Below are 26,669 nucleotides of genomic sequence, written 5' to 3'. Positions count from 1 at the left end.
CTAGAGGGGACGGGAGCGGGGGGCCGGAAATCCTCCCCTCCTTGTATTAACTTTCTAAAATGGGAAACAGAAGAAGGAGTCACGCGGGGAGTGCTCATCCTCCTCGAAGGCTCAGAGTGGGGTGCCTAAATGTGTGTGGATGTAACCAAGATGTGAAAAAAGGAGAGATAGGTAGTATGTTTGAGGAAAGGAACCTGGATGTTTTGGCTCTGAGTGAAACGAAGCTCAAGGGTAAAGGGGAAGAGTGGTTTGGAAATGTCTGGGGAGTGAAGTCAGGGGTTAGTGAGAGGACAAGAGCAAGGGAAGGGGTAGCAATACTCCTGAAACAGGAGTTGTGGGAGTATGTGATAGAATGTAAGAAAGTAAATTCTCGATTAATATGGGTAAAATTGAAAGTTGATGGAGAGAGGTGGGTGATTATTGGTGCATATGCACCTGGGCATGAGAAGAAAGATCATGAGAGGCAAGTGTTTTGGGAGCAGCTAAATGAGTGTGTTAGCGGTTTTGATGCACGAGACCGGGTTATAGTGATGGGTGATTTGAATGCAAAGGTGAGTAATGTGGCAGTTGAGGGAATAATTGGTGTGCATGGGGTGTTCAGTGTTGTAAATGGAAATGGTGAGGAGCTTGTAGATTTATGTGCTGAAAAAGGACTGATGATTGGGAATACCTGGTTTAAAAAGCGAGATATACATAAGTATACTTATGTAAGTAGGAGAGATGGCCAGAGAGCGTTATTGGATTACGTGTTAATTGACAGGCGTGCGAAAGAGAGACTTTTGGATGTCAATGTGCTGAGAGGTGCAACTGGAGGGATGTCTGATCATTATCTTGTGGAGGCTAAGGTGAAGATTAGTATGGGTTTTCAGAAAAGAAGAGTGAATGTTGGGGTGAAGAAGGTGGTGAGAGTAAGTGAGCTTGGGAAGGAGACCTGTGTGAGGAAGTATCAGGAGAGACTGTGTACAGAATGGAAAAAGGTGAGAACAATGGAAGTAAGGGGAGTGGGGGAGGAATGGGATGTATTTAGGGAATCAGTGATGGATTGCGCAAAAGATGCTTGTGGCATGAGAAGAGTGGGAGGTGGGCTGTTTAGAAAGGGTAGTGAGTGGTGGGATGAAGAAGTAAGAGTATTAGTGAAAGAGAAGAGAGAGGCATTTGGACGATTTTTGCAGGGAAAAAATGCAATTGAGTGGGAGAAGTATAAAAGAAAGAGACAGGAGGTCAAGAGAAAGGTGCAAGAGGTGAAAAAAAGGGCAAATGAGAGTTGGGGTGAGAGACTATCAGTAAATTTTAGGGAGAATAAAAAGATGTTCTGGAAGGAGGTAAATAGGGTGCGTAAGACAAGGGAGCAAATGGGAACTTCAGTGAAGAGCGTAAATGGGGAGGTGATAACAAGTAGTGGTGATGTGAGAAGGAGATGGAATGAGTATTTTGAAGGTTTGTTGAATGTGTCTGATGACAGAGTGGCAGATATAGGGTGTTTGGGTCGAGGTGGTGTGCAAAGTGAGAGGGTTAGGGAAAATGATTTGGTAAACAGAGAAGAGGTAGTAAAAGCTTTGCGGAAGATGAAAGCCGGCAAGGCAGCAGGTTTGGATGGTATTGCAGTGGAATTTATTAAAAAAGGGGGTGACTGTATTGTTGACTGGTTGGTAAGGTTATTTAATGTATGTATGACTCATGGTGAGGTGCCTGAGGATTGGCGGAATGCGTGCATAGTGCCATTGTACAAAGGCAAAGGGGATAAGAGTGAGTGCTCAAATTACAGAGGTATAAGTTTGTTGAGTATTCCTGGTAAATTATATGGGAGGGTATTGATTGAGAGGGTGAAGGCAGGTACAGAGCATCAGATTGGGGAAGAGCAGTGTGGTTTCACAAGTGGTAGAGGATGTGTGGATCAGGTGTTTGCTTTGAAGAATGTATGTGAGAAATACTTAGAAAAGCAAATGGATTTGTATGTAGCATTTATGGATCTGGAGAAGGCATATGATAGAGTTGATAGAGATGCTCTGTGGAAGGTATTAAGAATATATGGTGTGGGAGGCAAGTTGTTAGAAGCAGTGAAAAGTTTTTATCGAGGATGTAAGGCATGTGTACGTGTAGGAAGAGAGGAAAGTGATTGGTTCTCAGTGAATGTAGGTTTGCGGCAGGGGTGTGTGATGTCTCCATGGTTGTTTAATTTGTTTATGGATGGGGTTGTTAGGGAGGTAAATGCAAGAGTCTTGGAAAGAGGGGCAAGTATGAAGTCTGTTGGGGATGAGAGAGCTTGGGAAGTGAGTCAGTTGTTGTTCGCTGATGATACAGCGCTGGTGGCGGATTCATGTGAGAAACTGCAGAAGCTGGTGACGGAGTTTGGTAAAGTGTGTGGAAGAAGAAAGTTAAGAGTAAATGTGAATAAGAGCAAGGTTATTAGGTACAGTAGGGTTGAGGGTCAAGTCAATTGGGAGGTGAGTTTAAATGGAGAAAAACTGGAGGAAGTGAAGTGTTTTAGATATCTGGGAGTGGATCTGTCAGCGGATGGAACCATGGAAGCGGAAGTGGATCATAGGGTGGGGGAGGGGGCGAAAATTTTGGGAGCCTTGAAAAATGTGTGGAAGTCGAGAACATTATCTCGGAAAGCAAAAATGGGTATGTTTGAAGGAATAGTGGTTCCAACAATGTTGTATGGTTGCGAGGCGTGGGCTATGGATAGAGTTGTGCGCAGGAGGATGGATGTGCTGGAAATGAGATGTTTGAGGACAATGTGTGGTGTGAGGTGGTTTGATCGAGTAAGTAACGTAAGGGTAAGAGAGATGTGTGGAAATAAAAAGAGCGTGGTTGAGAGAGCAGAAGAGGGTGTTTTGAAATGGTTTGGGCACATGGAGAGAATGAGTGAGGAAAGATTGACCAAGAGGATATATGTGTCGGAGGTGGAGGGAACGAGGAGAAGAGGGAGACCAAATTGGAGGTGGAAAGATGGAGTGAAAAGGATTTTGTGTGATCGGGGCCTGAACATGCAGGAGGGTGAAAGGAGGGCAAGGAATAGAGTGAATTGGAGCGATGTGGTATACAGGGGTTGACGTGCTGTCAGTGGATTGAATCAAGGCATGTGAAGCGTCCGGGGTAAACCATGGAAAGCTGTGTAGGTATGTATATTTGCGTGTGTGGACGTGTGTATGTACATGTGTATGGGGGGGGTTGGGCCATTTCTTTCGTCTGTTTCCTTGCGCTACCTCGCAACCGCGGGAGACAGCGACGAGGTAAAAAAAAAAAAAAAAAAAAAAAAAAATATATATATATATATATATATATATATATATATATATATATATATATATATATATATGTGTGTGTGTGGGTGTGTGTGTGTGTGTGTGTTATGCTTCTCCTTACCTCCGGCCTCTCTCGTAATATACAGTGATGAAATGTTTTTTAATCCTATGTTGAAGTAAGATCTAAGTCGTCAGTCAAACGTTATCATGTCACTAGAGTAACCGCTTGAGCACGGAGTACGACCCGTAAGCACGACGTTACAACCATTGAACACCACGGTACAACCCATGCGTATGATAGCCTCGTCTTAATGCGACCCTTTATATAACTTTTGATTCAAATGTGAAAATTGAATTGAAAAAAAAGATAAAGCAGATCTTATGACGTTATATTTAAAAAAGATTCCTTTTAATTCTCGCGGTATTCACTTTTATGTTGAGGTAATTTTCTCGTGTTGTTATTGAGGAAGCGGGTTTTTTTTTTTATTATTATTAGTGAGGGCACTTGCCTTTATGTAATGTTATTTTATCATTTTTATAATAGAAAGTCTATGAAAATAGCTCCATCCGTATTTGACGGTTATACATACATTCATCACTTAGGTCCATATGCTTTCCGAGTGTAGCTACAACTTGTATGATAGATTTAGATAGAATTTTGAGATTATTCGTCATATCTCTATGTAGCTTAAGTTGAAGTTTGTACTTAATTGTGCATTCATCCCTACACACATGGCCCTTTTAGATGAATCCGGATCACAGGCTTGGCAGTCTGGCAAAAGTTTTTAGGATTTTGATAAGACGATTGAATTACCTTGTTTATGAACTATTGCTTATTGCCAAAGAACACTGCATCTGCACATGTGTCCTTAACTTAGTCGTTTATAACATGCTTTGCTAGATGATATTGGATTTTGATGTCAGCTGTTATAATTTATAATTGACGTATCTTGGGTGGAAGCGAGTGGGTGGAACTTAGGAGCTGTTCAGTATGCAATAAACTTGTTCATTAATAATGATTATGGTAACATTTTTTGTATACTTTTAATCCGTCAGAAGGAAAATTTAATGTATATCTATGGATATTAACCTGTTACTGTGATTAACAACAGTAGGGACTTAAGAAACAACCTTATCAGTTTCACGACCTTCCCAAAACACTGATCATAGTTTATTAAATTATTTTCTCCACCTTCAAAAACTTCCTGATTTGTGGCAACAAACAAAACATCTTTGATTATTGTTTTGTGTCATAAAATGTCATTAGTATGTTTTCCTTCAAGCTGGTTTCATAACAAACATACCACTGTACGACAGCTGCATTCAAGTATTATGACAATTATATATATATATATATATATATATATATATATATATATATATATATATATATATATATATATATATATGTATGTATAAAATTATATTATACTTTACCGCCGTCTCCTGCGTTAGTGAAGTAGCACAAGAAGCACGAGGAATGGCCCAACCCACTCACATGTATATGCATGAATGCCCACACACGCACATTTACATACATATACATTTCACCGTATATATACGTATACGTACACAGACATAACCATATATACACATATACATATCCATGCTTGCTGCCTTCATCCTTTTCGTCGTCACTCCGCCACACACGAAATTCTCTCTCTCTCTCTCTCTCTCTCTCTCTCTCTCTCTCTCTCTCTCTCTCTCTCTCTCTCTCTCTCTCTCTCTCTCTCAGCGAGGCAGCGCCAGGAACAGACAGAAAAGGCCACATTCGTCCACACTCAACCTCTAGCTGTCATGTGTAATGCACCGAAACCACAGCTCCCTACTCACATCCAGGCCCCATAGATCTTTCCATGGTTTACCCCAGACGTTTCTCATGCCCTGCTTCAATCCATTGACAGCACGTCGAACCCGGTATACCACATCGTTCCAATTCGCTCTATTCCTTGCACGCTTTTCACCTTCAATATGTTCAGGCCCCGATCGCTCAAAATCTTTTTCACTCCATCCTTCCACCTCCAATTTGGTTTCCCGCTTCTTCTTCCCTCCACCTCTGACACATATATCCTCTTTGTCAATCTTTCCTGACTTATTCTCCCCATGTGTCCAAACCATTTCAACACCCTCTTCTGCTATCACACATCTATCTTACCCTTTCATTACTTACTCGATCAGACCACTTCACCACATATTGTCCTCAAGCATCTCATTTCCCACACATCCACCCTCTTCCTCACAACCATATCTATAGCCCATGCATTTAAGATCCAAATAAGGAGTGATACCTTTTGTAAGATACAGCATGTTGTTACATACTACTCCTGTCTTGTGCTTTTCCTCAGTCTTGAGTCCATAATTCTCCTCCCCACTCGCCTCGATAACCTAGGTACGTGCCTAAACATAATCAGTATTGTTGTGGGTCCTGGATATAGGTTGGAAAAAAGAGGGTAAATAACATGTTCGCCATAGTAAGCATTACACTTGCACCCTTATAGGGAAGGGGATCCAGGGGTGGGGGGGGGGGAGCCAAATCAATCGCCAAACCCAACACCCAACCCCCATTGTAGCGATACGGGATAAGTAAACATAATAAGGATATTTATTCCATATCTTCTAGCCCCTCGAAATGCTTCTGGTCCCTTGAAATGAAAGATATGTGCTTATTGTTAATAGTTTAGGTGACTAAGAACTATTAACCAATGAAACAATCGTCTCACCACCTCCCCAAACCGCATAAATCGCTATATGATTAACGAAATTTATTGCCAGCAAAAGCATAATGATTTTTGTACCCCATTAAGACCCTTGATACAGCCGTTTTATATTATCAAGTATCTAGTCGCCAGTTTCATAATACACTTGCTTTTGCACGACAGCTGTATTCAGTTTTATGAAAATTGAACTAGTATCCGAGATTTAATTCACCATTCACATAACTCAAAAAGAGATGTCGCAAATATATTGCCATCTTGTGTGATGCTCTTGATTTTTTACCTTTCATCGCTATCTTGGCTAGTTCATAAGCTAATACACCCCCCCCATGCTCGTGATTTATACTCTTCATCGTTATCTTGGCTAGTTCATAAGCTACCCACGCCCCATGGATACGGACGACCAATTCTTGGATACGCACATGGTCCTTATCTCTACTACATGAAGGTGTGGAAACTTACCTAACCGGTTGTACACTCTTACGATGGTCTGTGAGGTCTTGTATCTCCACACGTGGTGTGGAACTTTACGTTACAATACATATCTTAAAGTGGTTTTGGAGGTGTTCTTCCCATCCAGGGACTTTGGAAAATCACTTGGAATTTTGATCGGTTACTCTGATCACAGTTCTCTGTTGAGGGATAGGCGTTAGGATCATTAATACAGTTCCCCACCTGAAGTAGTTACAGCAGTTGTGCTTATTTTTGATAGTTGAAGATATTAGAAACTCAGATTAGCGTGGTAAGTCATACAGATAATTAAGAGAATAATCTGTATATTGTCATCGTAATCAAACCGCAAATAATACAAGAGAAATTGAAGTGAAATATTTGTCACGTCTATGTAAACTTACCTATTACTGCTCTTAACCACTCTGGCAAATTGTTCCATATGCTAACAGTCCTGTTGAAGAAAAGGTACTTCGCTTCATTTGAGGTTAAAATGGTTGTATCCATTACTACGAGGAAAATCAGATGAATCAAGTCTCAAGTAACTTGATAGATAAAGATTATCAACGCCTTCGATGATTTTTGAGTACTTGTATGAGATCACCTCTTAATCTTCTCTTGTTAAAACTAAGAAAGTTCAAATCCTGTAATTTTTGAGTACTTGTATGAGATCACCTCTTAATCTTCTCTTGTTAAAACTAAGAAAGTTCAAATCCTGTAATTTTTGAGTACTTGTATGAGATCACCTCTTAATCTTCTCTTGTTAAAACTAAGAAAGTTCAAATCCTGTAATTTTTGAGTACTTGTATGAGATCACCTCTTAATTTTCTCTTGTTAAAACTAAGAAAGTTCAAATCCTGTAATTTTTGAGTACTTGTATGAGATCACCTCTTAATCTTCTCTTGTTAAAACTAAGAAAGTTCAAATCCTGTAATTTTTGAGTACTTGTATGAGATCACCTCTTAATCTTCTCTTGTTAAAACTAAGAAAGTTCAAATCCTGTAATTTTTGAGTACTTGTATGAGATCACCTCTTAATCTTCTCTTGTTAAAACTAAGAAAGTTCAAATCCTGTAATTTTTGAGTACTTGTATGAGATCACCTCTTAATCTTCTCTTGTTAAAACTAAGAAAGTTCAAATCCTGTAATTTTTGAGTACTTGTATGAGATCACCTCTTAATCTTCTCTTGTTAAAACTAAGAAAGTTCAGATCCTGTAATCTGCTCTCGTAGGAAATTTCTCATTACGGGAATCATCTTGGTAACTCCACGCTCCATTTTCTCACGTCCCTTTGGTTAGGGTGAATCATGTATTATAACCAGAAAGAATAACATATTGTCACTAAAGAGAGAGAAATGTTGATATAACACTAACAGTATTGATGAGAATAAATTATTGGTTACATTTTCCTATAATTCATGCTCACGAACATGAGAAATGACAAGGGTAGCTGGGACCTAATGTGTTATATTGCTTCCATAGTCCGTCCCTGTTAACCATCTTGCCTAATGTTCAGGTATTGACGAAGACAACATGTTCCTATGCCTTATATTGTTTGTCCTTCCACAGATCATGTTAACTAACTTGAACTACAGTTATGACAGGGATAATATATATTAAATATTTTGCATCCTTTCCACAGTTCTTGCTCACCAACCTGAGCTACAACACCATGTATGAGGTGAAGGTGCGTGGAGGGACGTTCTCTCGCTTCTTCTCCGAGAACAACAAAACTTACAAAGGGCCGTTCTCACATCCCTGGAAGATCTTTCTGTATCCAGACTGCCACAGGATGCCTTACCCAGACGCTGCAGGGGGTGGCTTTGAGATGAGTGCTGGCATCATAGCCGGCATCATCTGCGCTACGTTTGCAATATTCTTGCTAGTTAGTGCTATGATCATCTGGAGGCAAGTAGAAACTAATTGGCATAATTATGTTGTTTTAGGTGATAAGGTTGTGTGTGAATGATGAAAGTGATCAGGAAATAGTAAAATTAATCCCGGTTTTAGATATATGTGGTCAGCATAACTGTGTATTTGAGTATTTGTTGTGATTGTCCTTTTGTTCATTGGACAATATACAAGATATGCTTTAGCTCTTAAGTGTGACCTTTGAGTGGGATGGTACAATCCCTTAAGTATTGCACAATCTTTGAGTCCCCTCCTAATAATTGGATCAGAAACTAGGCCATCATGCTTAGGAATTGTCTCATCATGCTCAAGATTTGTCATGCTTAAGGGATTTAGGAAGTTGTAGGTTGTGCATTGGTGTCAGAGAATTTTAAGTATTTTATATCAGTTTGTTTTTAAACTCATATTTTGTATTTCTAAATGTTTTAATGTCCTTTTGCTTTATGAATATGAAAAGTTAGACCAGAGTGATTTAGAGATTCTGTGTAATACCGTTTTGATCTTGCTCTTTGTGATTAGTATAAATGTGAAGTTCGCAAGTTGTGGACATAAAGTTTACATCTGCTAACTCTAACTTACCCAAGAATAGATCTTCAAGTGATCTTTAAGCCATTCTTGACATGGCACCATGTGCAAAGGAAAGTCTCTAAGCATTGCCAAACATACTATACTGGTGGAATGATGCAAGACAGTGAACTTAGTAAAATATTGTACAATCCGTGTTGGCCACCTGGGAGTGAGGCATTGGCACCACAAATATAAGCATGCATCTCTGATCATCTCGTTTGGTGCAGAAATCCCTATTAGAATTTTGTTGGCATTATGACTTGGTGAATTAAAGTTAATGTCGTGTTTAGAATGGGGTAAGAGTTGATGAAGCAATATCAAATATTCCATCAGAAAAGTTTCAAAACATTGGTGTTGTTGATATTTGGATTTTGTCATTTGAGAAGGTGGAACAATTTAAGACAGAGTTTGGGTTACCATGAATTGCTGTCCATAGTTGGATGCATATGAAGCAATCTTCAGTTAACTTACTTACATCCTGAAGAAGCAAGTGGTGTGGCAATATCTGGACTGCATTTGAAGCCCTGGCTGTAGACACTGAATGATCAGAAAAAGTAGAAGAAAATAGGGAAGACAAAATCATATGATGAAGCTGCTGTCAGTAAAAAGAGCAAAGTAAGCGTATAGCCACAGAAGAGTCAGAAAAACACCATTGTAACCCTTCCTTGTCTGTGGTAGTACCAGGGATCTGTTGCAGCAAGCTACAGTAGGATGTTTCAATGTTATTACTCTGGTGAGACATTATGGGAAGGCTGGGCTATGTGTACATAAAGTCCCTCATAAGTCACCCCACATTTGTTGAGATATGAAGAGTTTTGGATAGCAACTGCCCCTTTTGTGAACAGAGGGTAGAGACAAGCATCAGTGCCAGCAGAACTAGATTATAAAAGTAACCACAAAGTGAGCAGACTTTTGAAAGCCTAATGATTCACATTGGTCCTTACAAAATGCTCGCTATTTTGCAATCAAGAAGGGGCCTTGTTGTCTGGAAGTGCTCAGTGACACATGGGATTCGTTATCATATGTTTCGAACTTAATTATATTGTCATAAGACAGCAAGAGCAGTAGGTACAGACAGTGACTATTACCTGATCACTTTGAATATGTTAACTATGAAACAACAGTCAGTCCTGGCACCTGCAGTGCCACCACTTCAGAATGAATGAGGAGCATGTGCTAGTAGTAAGTGAGGTCTTCCTGGATAAGATATTTGATGGTGCAAAAGTGCTGAGACACATAGCAAAATTATCTTATCATTGACCACAGCCCATAGCTTTAACCACCTACTTACAATGGCAACATTAGAAAAAAGATTATATCCCATAGTTTTCTGATGTAATCTCCAACCAAAAAATGTCAGGGTGCTGCAGAGTGCTGCCCCTACAATGTGCCATTTCATGTATGGGAGGGTGGCGACGGGAAAGGATGAAGGCAGCACGTATGACTGTGTGCATGTGTATATATGTATATGATGACATATTCGCCATTTCCCGTGTTAGCGAGGTAGTGTTAAGAACAGAGGACTGCACCTTTGTGGGATATCCTCACCTGGCCCCCCTCTGTTCCTCCTTTTGGAAAATTAAAAAAAAAACGAGAGGGGAGGATTTCCAGCCCTCCGCCCCCTCCCCTTTTAGTCGCCTTCTATGACACGCAGGGAATATGTGGGAAGTATTCTAAATCCCCTATCCCCAGGGATATATATATATATATATGAAGTCTGTTGTGGATGAGAGAGCTTGGGAAGTGAGTCAGTTGTTGTTCGCTCATGATACAGCGCTGGTGGCTGATTCATGTGAGAAACCGCAGAAGCTGGTGACTGAGTTTGGTAAAGTGTGTGAAAGAAGAAAGTTAAGAGTAAATGTGAATAAGAGCAAGGTTATTAGGTACAGTAGGGTTGAGGGTCAAGTCAATTGGGAGGTAAGTTTGAATGGAGAAAAACTGGAGGAAGTAAAGTGTTTTAGATATCTGGGAGTGGATCTGGCAGCGGATGGAACCATGGAAGCGGAAGTGAATCATAGGGTGGGGGAGGGGGCGAAAATCCTGGGAGCCTTGAAGAATGTGTGGAAGTCGAGAACATTATCTCGGAAAGCAAAAATGGCTATGTTTGAAGGAATAGTGGTTCCAACAATGTTGTATGGTTGCGAGGCGTGGGCTATGGATAGAGTTGTGCGCAGGATGGTGGATGTGCTGGAAATGAGATGTTTGAGGACAATGTGTGGTGTGAGGTGGTTTGATCGAGTAAGTAATGTAAGGGTAAGAGAGATGTGTGGAAATAAAAAGAGCGTGGTTGAGAGAGCAGAAGAGGGTGTTTTGAAATGGTTTGGGCACATGGAGAGAATGAGTGAGGAAAGATTGACCAAGAGGATATATGTGTCAGAGGTGGAGGGAACGAGGAGAAGTGAGAGACCAAATTGGAGGTGGAAAGATGGAGTGAAAAAGATTTTGTGTGATCGGGGCCTGAACATGTAGGAGGGTGAAAGGCGGGCAAGGAATAGAGTGAATTGGATCGATGTGGTATACCGTGGTTGACGTGCTGTCAGTGGGTTGAATCAGGGCATGTGAAGCGTCTAGGGTAAACCATGGAAAGTTGTGTGGGGCCTGGATGTGGAAAGGGAGCTGTGGTTTCGGGCATTATTGCATGACAGCTAGAGACTGAGTGTGAACGAATGGGGCCTTTGTTGTCTTTTCCTAGTGCTACCTCACACACATGAGAGGGGAGGGGGATGGTATTCCATGTGTGGCGGGGTGGCGATGGGAATGAATAAAGGCAGACAGTGTGAATTGTGTGCATGGGTATATATGTATGTGTCTGTGTGTGTGTATATATATGTGTACATTGAGATGTATAGGTATGTATATTTGCGTGTGTGGACGTGTATGTATATACATTGTGTATGGGGGTGGGTTGGGCCATTTCTTTCGTCTGTTTCCTTGCGCTACCTCGCAAATGCGGGAGACAGCGACAAAGCAAAATAAATAAATAAAATAAATATAAAAATGAAAAAATATCCCTCCAAAAATTATACTTACCTATGTATTTCTGTATTGATGTGGGAAGATGTTTTCTGGATGGAGGAGAGCCCTAGCTGATGTCATGGATGCTCCTTATTTATTTTGATTTATTTATAATTGTTCCAGGACCAATTATTAACAAAGATTCATAGTGTCACCCAGGATCACTTTCCAGCGGCTCGTGAAGCCCAAGGCTGCAATACTTGTTGTACTAAACGCAGGGAAATGTTAACTTCTTTACTCCTTTGATGAGATTGTACTCCCAGTACCACAGCCTCATCAAAGGTGACTTTTCACTCGCACTGTGACCATTTAGTAGGCAGAGTCTGATAACACCATCTCTTATTTGATTATACAATCATTATAGATTTTTTCAGGTTTGATTTCATTCTGTATACACCAAAATACATTGCACATTTTGTGGTTTTTCCAGGTACAATATCATACATCCAAACATATGATTAGCAGTTTTTTACATATATAGTTTATGTATTATACACATTATAAACCTATTTGTATTTCATTTAAACAGGACATTATTTACATGAATAGAGGAAAATGCTTATTTTCATCAGAAATAGAAATATTACTACAAGGGAAATTTCTTTCATTCAAAAAATGAATTAGGTATTTGGCGTGTAAATGGGGTTTCCTGTCGTGATGACACAGTTACATTCTCTCTGATGATTTATGAGTTACTGTGGTGTGATTTTTTTTTCTAACTGTGTCATTAGGTTGCTAACAACATCTATGATACATAAATGGAATCATACAGCATCTGGATATTAGGATGAGAGTGGGGACCAGTAAACCTCATAGAACTGTATGAGGATTGATGAGCAGGCTGGAACATGGGAGTATGAATGAGTCAATGTGGATGCCTGTTGTGGCAAGGTAGAACAGCCTTTTCCATAGAGAAGGCCTACTGCGAGTATGTGAATGGGTCAGAGGTTAATGAACTGTCTGGGAAATATTGTCAGGAAAAGGCATCATAGCAGTGACCTGGTGTCATGTGAGAGGTACAGGAATTCCTAAGATATCTGCATTTGTTGCTGAGGCTTGAAAATTAATGGGATAAGTTTTTCAAGAATAACCTGTTGCATATGTCTATGCATTAGCTACAGTATTAATTTTTGTGACAATTATTTTTTTTTTTATTATACTTTGTCGCTGTCTCCCGCGTTTGCGAGGTAGCGCAAGGAAACAGACGAAAGAAATGGCCCAACCCCCCCCATACACATGTATATACATACGTCCACACACGCAAATATACATACCTACACAGCTTTCCATGCCTTGATTCAATCCACTGACAGCACGTCAATTCCAGTATACCACATCGCTCCAATTCACTCTATTCCTTGCCCTCCTCTCACCCTCCTGCATGTTCAGGCCCCGATCACACAAAATCTTTTTCACTCCATCTTTCCACCTCCAATTTGGTCTCCCTCTTCTCCTTGTTCCTTCCACCTCCGACACATATATCCTCTTGGTCAATCTTTCCTCACTCATCCTCTCCATGTGCCCAAACCACTTCAAAACACCCTCTTCTGCTCTCTCAACCACGCTCTTTTTATTTCCACACATCTCTCTTACAATATCCAGAGTAATTCCCACCCAAGCTGACAACCAGATATCTTTGATGCAGCCTGGCTAACCAGGGCTTGCTTGATAGGGAATTATTGACACATCTCATTACTTTTTGGCTGGGATGGAGCTCCTCTTGGGTGGGGATCACACCAGGCTACAAGAAAACTAGACAGCTAAATCCACTGCATTCTCTATGACTGCACTATGTTCATGCAGCTGGCACATGCTGGCTTATATGCATACCCAGACCTTAATAGGACTGTCTCCATCCTGGACATGTGTGTCTACCATGATTGGCCTCTCTCTTTCCCTCTCTCTCTCTCACACACAATAATATCTGGGTTAGCGAACCGTTGATAGACTGCCCACTTGTTGGGTGGACTTAGCAGGTCCAAACAGAAGGTGGCAGCAAGTGGGTCTCTCTCTCCTCTCTCTCCTCTCTCTCTCTCTCTCTCTCTCTCCTCTCTCTCTCTCTTTCTTCTTGGGAACAAATGTCTGTTTGTAGTGACATCTGCCAGAGATAGTAGCAGCTGTCCTTGGAGCCACCAACCCCCATCATTTGCATCATTTGGGGCATTGACTGTAATATGGCCATTCCCCTGCCACACACACATTTGAAGAAGGTTAATCTGGAGTGGGAAAATACTTTGGCATATCATTGGACTTATGGCTGTCTGTTTTAAGAATTCTGTCTGCTAACTGAAGGTTGTCAGCTTTTCTATGTAATCTTGCAGGATTCCACTGAACGAAAAGAAATTTCTCCAGCCTCTTTTACTCCTGTAACTTAAACATAGTAACTACTTGAAAGGTACCTGTGGACATCTTGTTTCAGGGTTGACTATCAGTCTTTCAAAGTGACTGCTGGGCACTGAGACAGGTGAGCCTGGCATGCTTCTTCACAGGATGCTGTAAACATAACATGAGAAATATATACATCATGTTACCACCTCAAGATTTTAGTAAATTACCAACTGACAGTGACATTCCTCCCTGGGTAAAGAGAACAAGGAGATATGTGACAAGCATGTCATGAATATTGTGAGATGTAGAATTCTGAAACGTGTTACTCCGACAAGTCTCACTTACCCTGATGTTATCCTCACAAAATCTCTAATGTGACATGTCAGTCTGCTCATTCACCATAGAGATGTATGACAGTGGAAAGATTCTCTTCCTAGATGTGCTAGTAAGAACTGTTTCCCTACAGATATATTTCAGATGTATATGGGAAAATGTATGAACGGTGCTGGCGAAGCTCAGAACTATATAAGTTAGAGGTCATCAGAGCATATGTGAGAAATATTATTGAATACCTGCTCAACATTGGAATATCTCAACCAGGAAATAGATCAGGTACATCAAATACTTATTAACAATAGTTATTGTAGCACAGATATTGACACATAACTAAGAAAATCGATCAGTACTTATCTGAGCAACCTCATTCTGATAACATAGTAGTGATTATAGAAATGTTTACAGAGGTCCTCATGTGAAAGATGAGAAAGCCATATGTGACATTATACTGAGGAACTCTAAACCTGTTGATGAAAATGTAAAGATTTGTTTAGTGATTCATAATGAGAATCCTATAACATCTTCTCTAATCATGAACTATATGGCCAGGATTTCTGAGATGTTGGTTCTTACCAAAGTGGTTTCTAAATATTGCTGCAGCACTGAGATCTTTGCAAACTATAACATGAACTACGTTCTTTACACAACTAACAAACTTGGTCAGCCTCTCTCTTTACATGTGTTACAGGGAGTAATAAAAAGTCATGCAGAACACCCAAATAATTGCTTCCTGTGAAAACTGTAGAATGCTGCATGTGTTACAAGCTTTGTACATTGGGAACAGGCTGTGGCAATCAGCATCCAAACCAACATGTTTTCCACAATAGCACTATTTCATGGTGCATCACCTAATAGAACTAACAACAGTGTCTTAGTGGCAAAGGAAGCAGTGAGGTATTCACCACCATCATTAATGAGGTTGGCCCAATCCTCCTGTGCCCGTACTGGGGTCTTGACCTCGATGACCAGTGACCTGGCATGTGGCTGACTTGTCAGTCTCTTCCCTCTAGCCTTTGAGCATAGAACTCTGTATAAACTATTTATCTTCCTTATTGAGATTACTTTTAAACTTGTAGCAAATGTACTTTCTTATTATAGTATATTTAGTATGGAGTATTTGACACAACTGTGTATTTGTGAAGATGCCCCTTTGAAGGTGAAATGTTGAAATAGAATGAATAATTTCAGTGTATTATGCCTGAAATTTCACCCATACATGGAATAGAGAATTAGAAAAAAATAAGATTAGTGATTGTGGAAATAATGCATCACTGAGTAAAGCCAGGAAGCATACAAAGGATGGCCACATCTGCTCACATCCATTTTCTAGCTGTCATGTGTGTTGCACTGAAATCACTTCTCCTTATCCACTTCCAAGCCCCCACAGACCTTTCCATGGTTCACCCCGGAAGCAGCACTTGCCATGGTGTTCCAGTTCATTCTGTTCCATGCACGCCTTTCTCCCTCCTGCTTGTTCAGGCCCCAGTCGCTCAAAATCTTTTTCACTCAATCCTTCCACCTTCAATTTGGTCTCCCACTTCTTGTTCCCTCCAGCTTCTGATACATATACCCTCTTTGTCAATATTTCCTCACTCATTCTCTCCATATGTCCATACCATTTCAACACACCCTCTTCTGCCCTCTCGACCACACTCTTTTTATTTCCACACATTTCCCTTTCGTTACTTGCTCAATCAAACCACCTCATCACATATTGTCCTCATACATTTCATTTCCAACATATTGACCCTGCCCCACAGGAATGGGTGAAGGCAAGCAAGTATGACTATGTACATGTTTGTATGTTTGTGCCTGCATATGTGTATGTATATGTGTTGATATGTATATGTATGTATTTGGGCATTCATGTATGTATATATATATATATATATATGTGTATGTATACGAGTGGATGGGCCATTCTTCATCTGTTTCCTGGCGCTACCTTGCTGATGCAGGAAACAGCAGATTTGGATGGTATTGCCATGGAATTTATTGAAAAAGTGGGGGACTGTGTTGTTGACTGGTTGTTATGGACATTCAATGTATGTATGGATCATGGTGAAATGCCTGAGGAGTGGTGAGACACATGCATAGTGCCATTGTACATAGGAAAAGAGGATAAAGGTGAGTGTTCAAACTACAGAGGCACAAGTTTCTTGAGTATTCCTGGGAAATTATAAGGGAAGGTATTGATCGAGAGGGTGAAGGCATGTACAGAGCTTCCGACTGGGGAAGAGTAGTGTGATTTCAGAAGTGGTAGAGGATGTGTGGATCATGTGTTTGCTTTGAAGAACGTATGCCATAAATACTTAGAAAAACAGATGGACTTGTATGAAGCATTTATGGATCTGGATAAGGCATATGATAGGGTTGATGGAGATACTGTGTGGAAGAGAAACTAGAATCTTGTTTAGGTGCTAAAGATTCTTTTCTTTGTAACAGTTGCCACTGTCGCACTAAGGATTGTTCTAGTATAGAACACAATTTTCACATTTGGGGTTTGAATATAATTCTTAAACTGAGTGACTTATCAACTTTCCTAGTTTCATCTTGAATATTAAACACACACTATGCCATGCTGTTCTGTTTTCCCTTTTGTAGATTTAGCTTTGTTGTAGCTCCTAAGGACTGGCTGCTTTAACACCTTTTGTTATTTGCTAGACTAGGGGTTCCCAAACTTTTGAATCTGTTGACCCCATCACAGACTTACTGAGCATTGATTGACCCCCAATTACATACGTAGTAGATTATATATATATATATATATATATATATATATATATATATATGTGTGTGTGTGTGTGTGTGTGTGTTATTTATTATACTTAACCACTGTTTCCCGCGCCAGTGAAGTAGCGCAGGGAAACAGACGAAGAGTGGCCCAACCATCCACATATATACACATACATACTGTCACGAACTCCTGGCAAGAACGTCATTTATATGTTACGATGCTATCCTAGTAGAGTAGTCAATTATATTTGTTACGTACACTGACTAACGCTATCTTAACGTTATGGGATGAAAGCAAACACCAGGGTTAAATCTATATATGATACAAGAAATAAGAGTAAAAGATAACGAAGCACATTAATGTAATCGGGTACACTTTCGTTAACAACATTCAATATTCTACATTCCAGGTAAGATTTTAAACCAGATGCCTTTCCTTTATGACAATTCGACTATAGAAACTTAATACAAGATACGCTTACTCGTTGAGCGGTTCTATGACAAGTTATAATACGTTGTTAACACTCAGATCTGACAGCAGTATAACATCATACAATCTAGGGCAGCGGTGGCTATGGGGTTCAAGACAAGAAAAGCCTACATTACCTTTCTGGGACTGCTGAAGGAATCGGCTGCTAGACTGTCGTCCAAGCCTTTTATCTGAAGGAACAGCCTAGCCACGCCTTGACCCGCAGCCTCCGGCTACGATAGGTAGGAATGACCGCAATTATTCTTGATTGGTCAAAAGACTGAGTGTCACGCCTTCATCCCAACGTGATTGGCTGAATGAGTAACTGCCCTGCCTTGCATCTTTGATGACATCCAGGATGGATTGGCAAACTTTTCTAGGCATGACCTCGTGGCTGACCCTGGGTCACTTGACAATGGGACCTTAGAAGTAATTTGCGGCCGATTGCGATATGCCCCGCAAATCATGGCTACTTGACTTGAGGTCTGTGAGATCACAGGTATACGTTGGACCGGTCAAGGAATCTCCTTGGACCTCCCAGGTCATCACGTGATACCTCCATCCTTAAAGGAGAAACTACCGGAAAGAGGAATTTTCTTGAGAGCGGGATATACAAACTATTAGCACATTAGATGTGCCGACAGTGATATAAACCTCTAAATTGTAATTTCGAAGGAACAATGCCCACCTATTTAACTTCTGACTCTGATCCCGGAACTTGACACTTTGTTAGGAGGATGGTAGTTAGTACACGTTAAGACGATTGCCTGAAGGGCATGAATACACAGGTGTTGTAAAGCAAATAAAGACAAAAGTTCCTTCTCCATGTTGGGGCAATATGTTTAGGCTTAACCTTACCAAAGCTAAAAGGGGCTATCAACCCTCTCCGTCCTGCAAGAGGACCTCACCAGCGTCTACATCACTGGCATCTGCAGCTAATCTGTCCAGAGCCTGCAAAATAAAACAAAAAGGAGGGCTCCTAACTGACGAGAGGCTGTCTTGCACTGCTCTTTCCGTATATACCTGACATCTTTCAATAAATTTATGAGGGTCTGCAATTGCGAAAAGGTCACTAATAAACATTCTGTAATACCCACCCATACTCGGGAAGCACTTAGTTCTCTTCTAGATCTGGGGGAACATCTAGGGGCTAAAGCCTGGACCCTTACGGTCGGTGGAAGAAGGAGACTGGCAGTCCTCGTTACCATGATGACCTGGTGATGGTTGATAAAGAACCGATAGGGCCCTTCGGGCTCTGGTATAATGATTACAAGCGAGCTCCGCGGCTACTGACACGGCTTCATCATATTGTGCTCCAGCAGTTAGTCCAGCACCCCCTGAAGGATGGTGGCTTGCTGTGAACTTGCCATTGAAGGAACCTGTTCAATAGGCCGGGCATCTCCCACGTTTACGCCACAGTTCGTCAGGGAGACCCTGTCCAGGTGGGCTTTGGCAAATCTCTGGGTGTGTCGACAGCGGGGCAGACCTCTACCCGTCGCTTCACTAGTCAGGTGCGAACGCTTCTCCGTCCTGTCCACGCTTCCGTCAGGTCCCCAGGGCATCCGCAGTTAGATAGTTCTGTTCTTCACACGCAGCTCCTGCTGGAAGGTGCATTTTGCAAGCCAGAACATTCTGCTTCAAAGGGTTAGAATCATTATTAACACGACGTTGAAGCACCTGCTGGGATTATAAAGGCAACACCTCGTCGCCCTTCTCAAGCTCCTCAATCGAGACCGTCTGTCATACCTTCTCGTCATCAGTTCCTGGGTTCCTCTTGCATGGGACCGAGACAGATCATCAGCCTCACCGACTGACTCGTTAGGACTCGAAACTAACACAGGAGGTATCGCACAGCTTCTCCTCACTAGTTTCATCTTCAGAGGGTGTCTTCAATTTCTGTCTCGGTCTTCACCAGCGAAGTGGGCATCACACAACTCCACCTTCTTCACTCAAAAAGCTTACTCAGTCCCTTCGTCTCAACGCAGTCTACACCAGCAAAGTGGGCATCACACAGCTCCTCTTCACGGACTTCACTCTCAAAAAACTTAATCAGTCCCCCCGTTTCAACGGCTGTGTGCTCAGGCACACGGCCTGTCGTGCCAGCTGTCATGGACCTGGCATCTTCTTACTCTGGGACTGTCTCCGGTTCCACTTCCTCAAGCTGCGCTTCCTCCGTGGACTCCACTGGAGCCGTAAGCAACACCCACTGGGTCATTGCCTAACACAAAGTCCACTTCTGAGACAGACAGCCTATTACAAGACGGTCTCCAGACTCTCCTCGCGGCACCAAGCCATCCAACATCAGCGACTGCAGCGCACCAGAATCTGTAATATGATGGTTCGTCGTACCTCACATATACTAACATTGCCCTCAGAGAGGAACGTGTTGTAGTTCCCACGAAACGGATCCACCACTAAGGACTGATTACTACTCTCGCAGCCCTCCACTTTCCTAAGGGCAGGGTTAGTCTCACTTACGTTTCTGGGTGGCCCTAAAGTTGAGAAAAGACTCACTGGCCCCTTGGTAGAGTCCCTGGATTCCTTCACCCGAGCTCAGCACTCCCTCGCCTGGTGTCCAACCTCGCCACAATTAAAACATAACATAACCCTCTGACTCCTAGGAGCCTCCAGCAAGGGAGCAGATTCAGGTGGGATTACATTATTACTGGATTTTCCATTGCCATCGGAACCCTTCGAACGTCTCTCCGTAACTAGTTTGCGAGTCAGCCTGTACTGATCCGCTAGGACCCCAGCCTTGTCAACAGACTTCACTTCTCGGTCAGTTAAATAAGCAAGAACTTCATGGGGCATACTATTCTTACATACTTCGAGTATTATTAATTCTCTAACTTCCGCAAACTCACAAGCTTGTTCGGAGCGCAGCCACTGGGTGCATAAATCGCCCTTTTCGCGAAAATACTCGACATGGGTCTGATCTGGACTCGGCTCTAGATTTACGCCTGTAAACTTCTGGAGATAAGCTTTCAGCACATCTTACGACCTCGTAATCGGCACACTGGTCACGAGACAACGAGGCGTATGCGGTCTGAGCCTAACCTACAATGACAGATTGTAGCAAAATTGACCTTGACGAGTTTGGCCAAGAAAGCTGATTTGCAACATTTTCAAACGTACGGAAAAATTTATTTTCGTATTCTCACAACTTTGGCACAAAGCTTGTCTTGAGGAATCAAATACAGGTACTGGCTGTGACGTGCCCTGTCGTGATTTCTCCTGTTCTATCGCTAGCTTAGCATGTTCAGTCTTCGCTTCTTCCATTCGTACTTGCGCATTAATTTTGGCAAGTTCAGTGTGTTCCTTCTGTATCTGTAGTTGAAGACGCAAGCAATCAGGATTGACATTACTATAAAGCTGTGGAGGGACTAAAGCTTCGGCTGACCTTGATGGTGGGACGGTATCGTCAACACTAATTTCAACATCAGGCGCCCCACCTACGATCTGCTCGCCAACTAACATTTATTAATAAAGTCTCCAACTCTAATTATGACAAATCCGGTCGTACGCCATTCCTAACATATCTGCAAGAAGCCTTAACTCGTAAGCTGTTAATCATCTAATGTCACTTGGAGAGGGCTCAGATCGACAGAAACGTTCATCAGCGTCACTGGTCAGCAAGAACGCCAAATATATGTTACAATGCTATCCTAGCACGGTCGCCAATTATATTTGTTACGCACACTATAATGCTATCTTAACGTTATGGGATGAAAGCAAACACCATGAAATACAAGAAATAAGAGTACAAGATAAAGTACATTAGTCGGGTACAAACACTTTCGTTAACAACATACATTCCAAATAATATTTCTAACCAGATCTCTTTACTTTATGGCAATTTGACTATAGAAACATAATACATGATACACTTACTCGTTGGGCAGTTCTATGACAAGTTATAATACGTTGTTACACTCAGACCTGACATGACAGTATAACATCTTAAAATATAGGGCAGCGGTGGCTATGGGGTCCGAGACAAGGAAAGCATACATAACCTTTCGGGCCAAGGGACTGCTGAAGGAATCGGCTGCTACACTGACGTCTAAGCCTTTTATTCGAAGGAACAGCCAGGCGGGAACAGTCTAGCCACGTCTTGAACCGCTGTCTTCGGCTACGATAGGTAGGAATGACCGCAGTTATTCTTGATTGGTCAAAAGACAGATTGTCACGCCTTCATCCCAACGTGATTGGCTGGAGGAAGCCTAAGGTCCGGCCCTCATACTGTTTAACTGCCCAGCCCTGCATCTCTGATGACAACCAGGATGCATGGGCGAACTTTCCCAGGCATGACCTCGTCGCTGACCCCTGGTCACCTGATAATGGGACCTGAGAAGTAATTAGCGGCCGATTGCGATATGCCCCGCAATTCTTGGCCACTTGACTTGAGGTCTGTGAGATCACAGGTATACGTGGGACCGGTCAAGCAATCTCCTTGGACCTCCCAGGTCACCACTTGGCTTACCTAAGCATACAAATTCTCTTATCAAAGACACAACGAACACGCAGGTTCGTGACAATACATAAACGCTCATACGCGCACGTGTACATACATATACATATCAGCGTATACATGCACATGTACCTATTCATACTTGTTGCTTTCATCCATTTACGTCGCCACCCAGCCACACATGAAATAGCATCCCCCATCCCATTCCAGGAAGGGAACGCTAGGAAAAGACAAAAAGGCCACATTCATTGACACCCAGTCTCTACCTGTCATGTGTAATGCACCGAAACCACAGCTACTTTTCCACATCCAGGCCTCACAGACCTTTCCATGGTTTACCCCCGGACGCTTCTCATGCCTTTGTTCAATCCATTGACCACGTCGACCCCGGTATACCACATCGTTCCAGTTCACTCTATTTCTTGCATGCCTTTTACCATCCTTTATGTTCAGGCCCCGATCACTCAAAATCTTTTTCACATCCCTCCTTCCACCTCTAATTTGGTCTCCCGCTTCTTCCCTCGCATCCATATATCCTTGTCGAAGCCACTATTCCTTCAAACTCATTTTTGCTCTCCAAGATAACGTTCTCATCTTCCACACATTCGTCAACATTCCCAGAACCTTCGCCCCTTCCCCCACCTGTGACTCACTTTCGCTTCCATGGTTCCATATCTGAAACACTTCACTTCTTCCAGTTTTGTATATGTATATCTTTCATACATATTCGCCATTTCCCGTGTATGCGAGGTAGCGTTAAGAACACAGGACTGAGCGGTAGAGGGAATGTTCTCACTTGGTCCCCTTCTCTGAATATGCTTTTGGAAAATCAAAAACGGGAGGAAAGGATTTAGAGCCCCTTGCTCCCTCCCCGTTTTAGCCGCTTTCTATGACACGCAGGGAATGCGTGGAAAGTATTCTTTCTCCCCTGTCCCCAGGGATATATATATGTATATGAGAGTTGGGGTGAGAGAGTATCATTAAATTTTAGGGAGAATAAAAAGATGTTCTGCAAGGAGGTAAATAAAGTGTGTAAGACAAGGGAGCAAATGGGAACTTCAGTGAAGGGCGCAAATGGGGAGGTGATAACAAGTAGTGGTGATGTGAGAAGGAGATGGAGTGAGTATTTTGAAGGTTTGTTGAATGTGTTTGATGATAGAGTGGCAGATATAGGGTGTTTTGGTCGAGGTGGTGTGCAAAGTGAGAGGGTTAGGGAAAATGATTTGGTAAACAGAGAAGAGGTAGTGAAAGCTTTGCGGAAGATGAAAGCCGGCAAGGCAGCAGGTTTGGATGGTATTGCAGTGGAATTTATTAAAAAAGGGGGTGACTGTATTGTTGACTGGTTGGTAAGGTTATTTAATGTATGTATGACTCATGGTGAGGTGCCTGAGGATTGGCGGAATGCGTGCATAGTGCCATTGTACAAAGGCAAAGGGGATACGAGTGAGTGCTCAAATTACAGAGGTATAAGTTTGTTGAGTATTCCTGGTAAATTATATGGGAGTGTATTGATTGAGAGGGTGAAGGCATGTACAGAGCATCAGATTGGGGAAGAGCAGTGTGGTTTCAGAAGTGGTAGAGGATGTGTGGATCAGGTGTTTGCTTTGAAGAATGTATGTGAGAAATACTTAGAAAAGCAAATGGATTCGTATGTAGCATTTATGGATCTGGAGAAGGCATATGATAGAGTTGATAGAGATGCTCTGTGGAAGGTATTAAGAATATATGGTGTGGGAGGAAAGTTGTTAGAAGCAGTGAAAAGTTTTTATCGAGGATGTAAGGCATGTGTACGTGTAGGAAGAGAGGAAAGTGATTGGTTCTCAGTGAATGTAGGTTTGCGGCAGGGGTGTGTGATGTCTCCATGGTTGTTTAATTTGTTTATGGATGGGGTTGTTAGGGAGGTAAATGCAAGAGTTTTGGAAAGGGGCAAGTATGAAGTCTGTTGGGGATGAGAGAGCTTGGGAAGTGAGTCAGTTGTTGTTCGCTGATGATACAGCGCTGGTGGCTGATTCATGTGAGAAACTGCTGAAGCTGGTGACTGAGTTTGGTAAAGTGTGTGGAAGAAGAAAGTTAAGAGTAAATGTGAATAAGAGCAAGGTTATTAGGTACAGTAGGGTTGAGGGTCAAGTCAATTGGGAGGTGAGTTTGAATGGAGAAAAGGCTGGAGGAAGTGAAGTGTTTTAGATATCTGGGAGTGGATCTGGCAGCGGATGGAACCATGGAAGCGGAAGTGGATCATAGGGTGGGGGAGGGGGCGAAAATTCTGGGGGCCTTGAAGAATGTGTGGAAGTCGAGAACATTATCTCGGAAAGCAAAAATGGGTATGTTTGAAGGAATAGTGGTTCCAACAATGTTGTATGGTTGCGAGGCGTGGGCTATGGATAGAGTTGTGTGCAGGAGGATGGATGTGCTGGAAATGAGATGTTTGAGGACAATGTGTGGTGTGAGGTGGTTTGATCGAGTGAGTAACGTAAGGGTAAGAGAGATGTGTGGAAATAAAAAGAGCGTGGTTGAGAGAGCAGAAGAGGGTGTTTTGAAGTGGTTTGGGCACATGGAGAGGATGAGTGAGGAAAGATTGACCAAGAGGATATATGTGTCGGAGGTGGAGGGAGCAAGGAGAAGAGGGAGACCAAATTGGAGGTGGAAAGATGGAGTGAAAAAGATTTTGTGTGATCGGGGCCTGAACATGCAGGAGGGTGAAAGGAGGGCAAGGAATAGAGTGAGTTGGAGCGATGTGGTATACCGGGGTTGACGTGCTGTCGGTGGATTGAATCAGGGCATGTGAAGCGTCTGGGGTAAACCATGGAAAGCTGTGTAGGTATGTATATTTGTGTGTGTGGACGTATGTATATACATGTGTATGGGGGGGGGGGCCATTTCTTTCGTCTGTTTCCTTGCGCTACCTCGCAAACGCGGGAGACAGCGACAAAGTATAAAAAAAAAATATATATATATATATATATTATTATTATTATTATTATTATTATTATTATTATTATTATACTTTGTCACTGTCCCGCGTTAGCGAGGTAGCGGAGAGAAACAGACAAAAGAACGGCCCAACCCACCCACATACAAATGTGCATACATAAACGCCCACACACGCACAAATACATACCTATACATTTCAACGTATACATACATATGCATATATCATATGCACATATTCATACATGTTGCCTTCATCCATTCTCGCCGCCACACATGAAATGGCAATCCCCTCCCCCTGCGTGCGCACGAGGTATCGCTAGGAAAGGACAACAAAGGCCACATTCGTCCTTACTCAGACTCTAGCTGTCATGTGTAATGCACCGAAACCACAGCTCCCTTTCCACATCCAGGCCCCACAAAACTCTTCATGGTCTACCCCAGACGCTTCACATGCCCTGGTTCAATCCATTGACAGCACGTCGACCCCGGTATACCACGTCGTTCCAATTCACTCAATTCTTTGCATGCCTTTCATCCTCCTGTATGCTCAGGCCCATCGGTCAAAATGGGGTGGGGGAGGGGGTGAAGAATGTCTGGAAGGCGAGAACGTTGTCTCGGAAAGCAAAAATGGGTGTTTGAAGGAATAGTGGATCCAACAATGTTATATGGTTGTGAGGCATGGGCGATAGATAGGGTTGTGCAGAGATGGGGATGTGGTGGAAATGGGATGTTTGAGGACAATATGTGGTGTGAGATGGTTTGATCGAGTAAGTAATGAAAAGGTAAGAGATGTGTGGTGATAAAAAGGGTGTGGTTAAGAGAGCAGAAGAGGGTGTATTGAAATGATTTGTTCACATGGAGAGAATGAGCGAGGAAAGATTGACAAAGAGAATATATGTGTCAGAGCTGGAGGGAAAGAGGAGAAGTGGGAGACCAAATTGGAGGTGGAAGGATGGAGTGAAAAAGATTTTGAGCGATTGGGGACTGAACATGCAGGAGGGTGAAAGGCGTGCAAGGAATAGAGTGAACTGGAATGATGTGGTACACCAAGGTCAACGTGCTGTCAGTGGATTGAACCAGGGCATGTGAAGCGTCTGGGGTAAACCATGGAGAGTTTTGTGGAGCCTGGATGTGGGAAGGGAGCTGTGGTTTCGCTGCATTATACATGACAGCTAGAGACTGATTGTGAACGAATGTGGCCTTTGTTGTCTTTTCCTAGCGCTACCTTGCACGCGTGCGGGGGAGGGTGATGTCATTTCATGTGTGGCAGGGTGGCAATGGGAATGAATAAAGGCAGCAAGTATGAATTATGTACATGTATATTTGTATATGTCTGTGTATGTATATATATATATACATTGAAATGTATAGGTATGTATATGTGTGTGTGTGGACATGTATGTATATACATGTGTACGTAGGTGGGTTGGGACATTCTTTCGTCTGTTTCCTTGCGCCACCTCGCTAATGCGGGAGACAGCGACAAAGTATAGT

At 42.2% G+C, this 26,669-nt stretch overlaps 1 protein-coding gene across 2 annotated transcripts in view; it reads left to right on the top strand.

Annotated features, from left to right (window-relative positions):
- Ptp99A (Protein tyrosine phosphatase 99A) overlaps positions 1-26,669 on the top strand; it is a 1,440,930-nt gene that overhangs the window by 1,269,701 nt on the left and 144,560 nt on the right. The window contains exons 9-10 of one of the 2 annotated variants that reach the window (XM_071662728.1): positions 8,054-8,347; positions 9,946-9,953. In XM_071662728.1, the coding sequence (XP_071518829.1) occupies positions 8,054-8,347; positions 9,946-9,953 (302 nt within the window). The remainder of the gene's footprint in view (positions 1-8,053; positions 8,348-9,945; positions 9,954-26,669) is intronic. The other variant, XM_071662717.1, reaches the window with a different exon arrangement.

The sequence above is a fragment of the Panulirus ornatus genome, chromosome 1, assembly GCF_036320965.1.
Source record: "Panulirus ornatus isolate Po-2019 chromosome 1, ASM3632096v1, whole genome shotgun sequence".
Taxonomy (NCBI): domain Eukaryota; kingdom Metazoa; phylum Arthropoda; class Malacostraca; order Decapoda; family Palinuridae; genus Panulirus; species Panulirus ornatus.
Note: the sequence above shows the minus strand (reverse complement) of the source record. Positions and strands in the feature narration are given on the sequence as shown.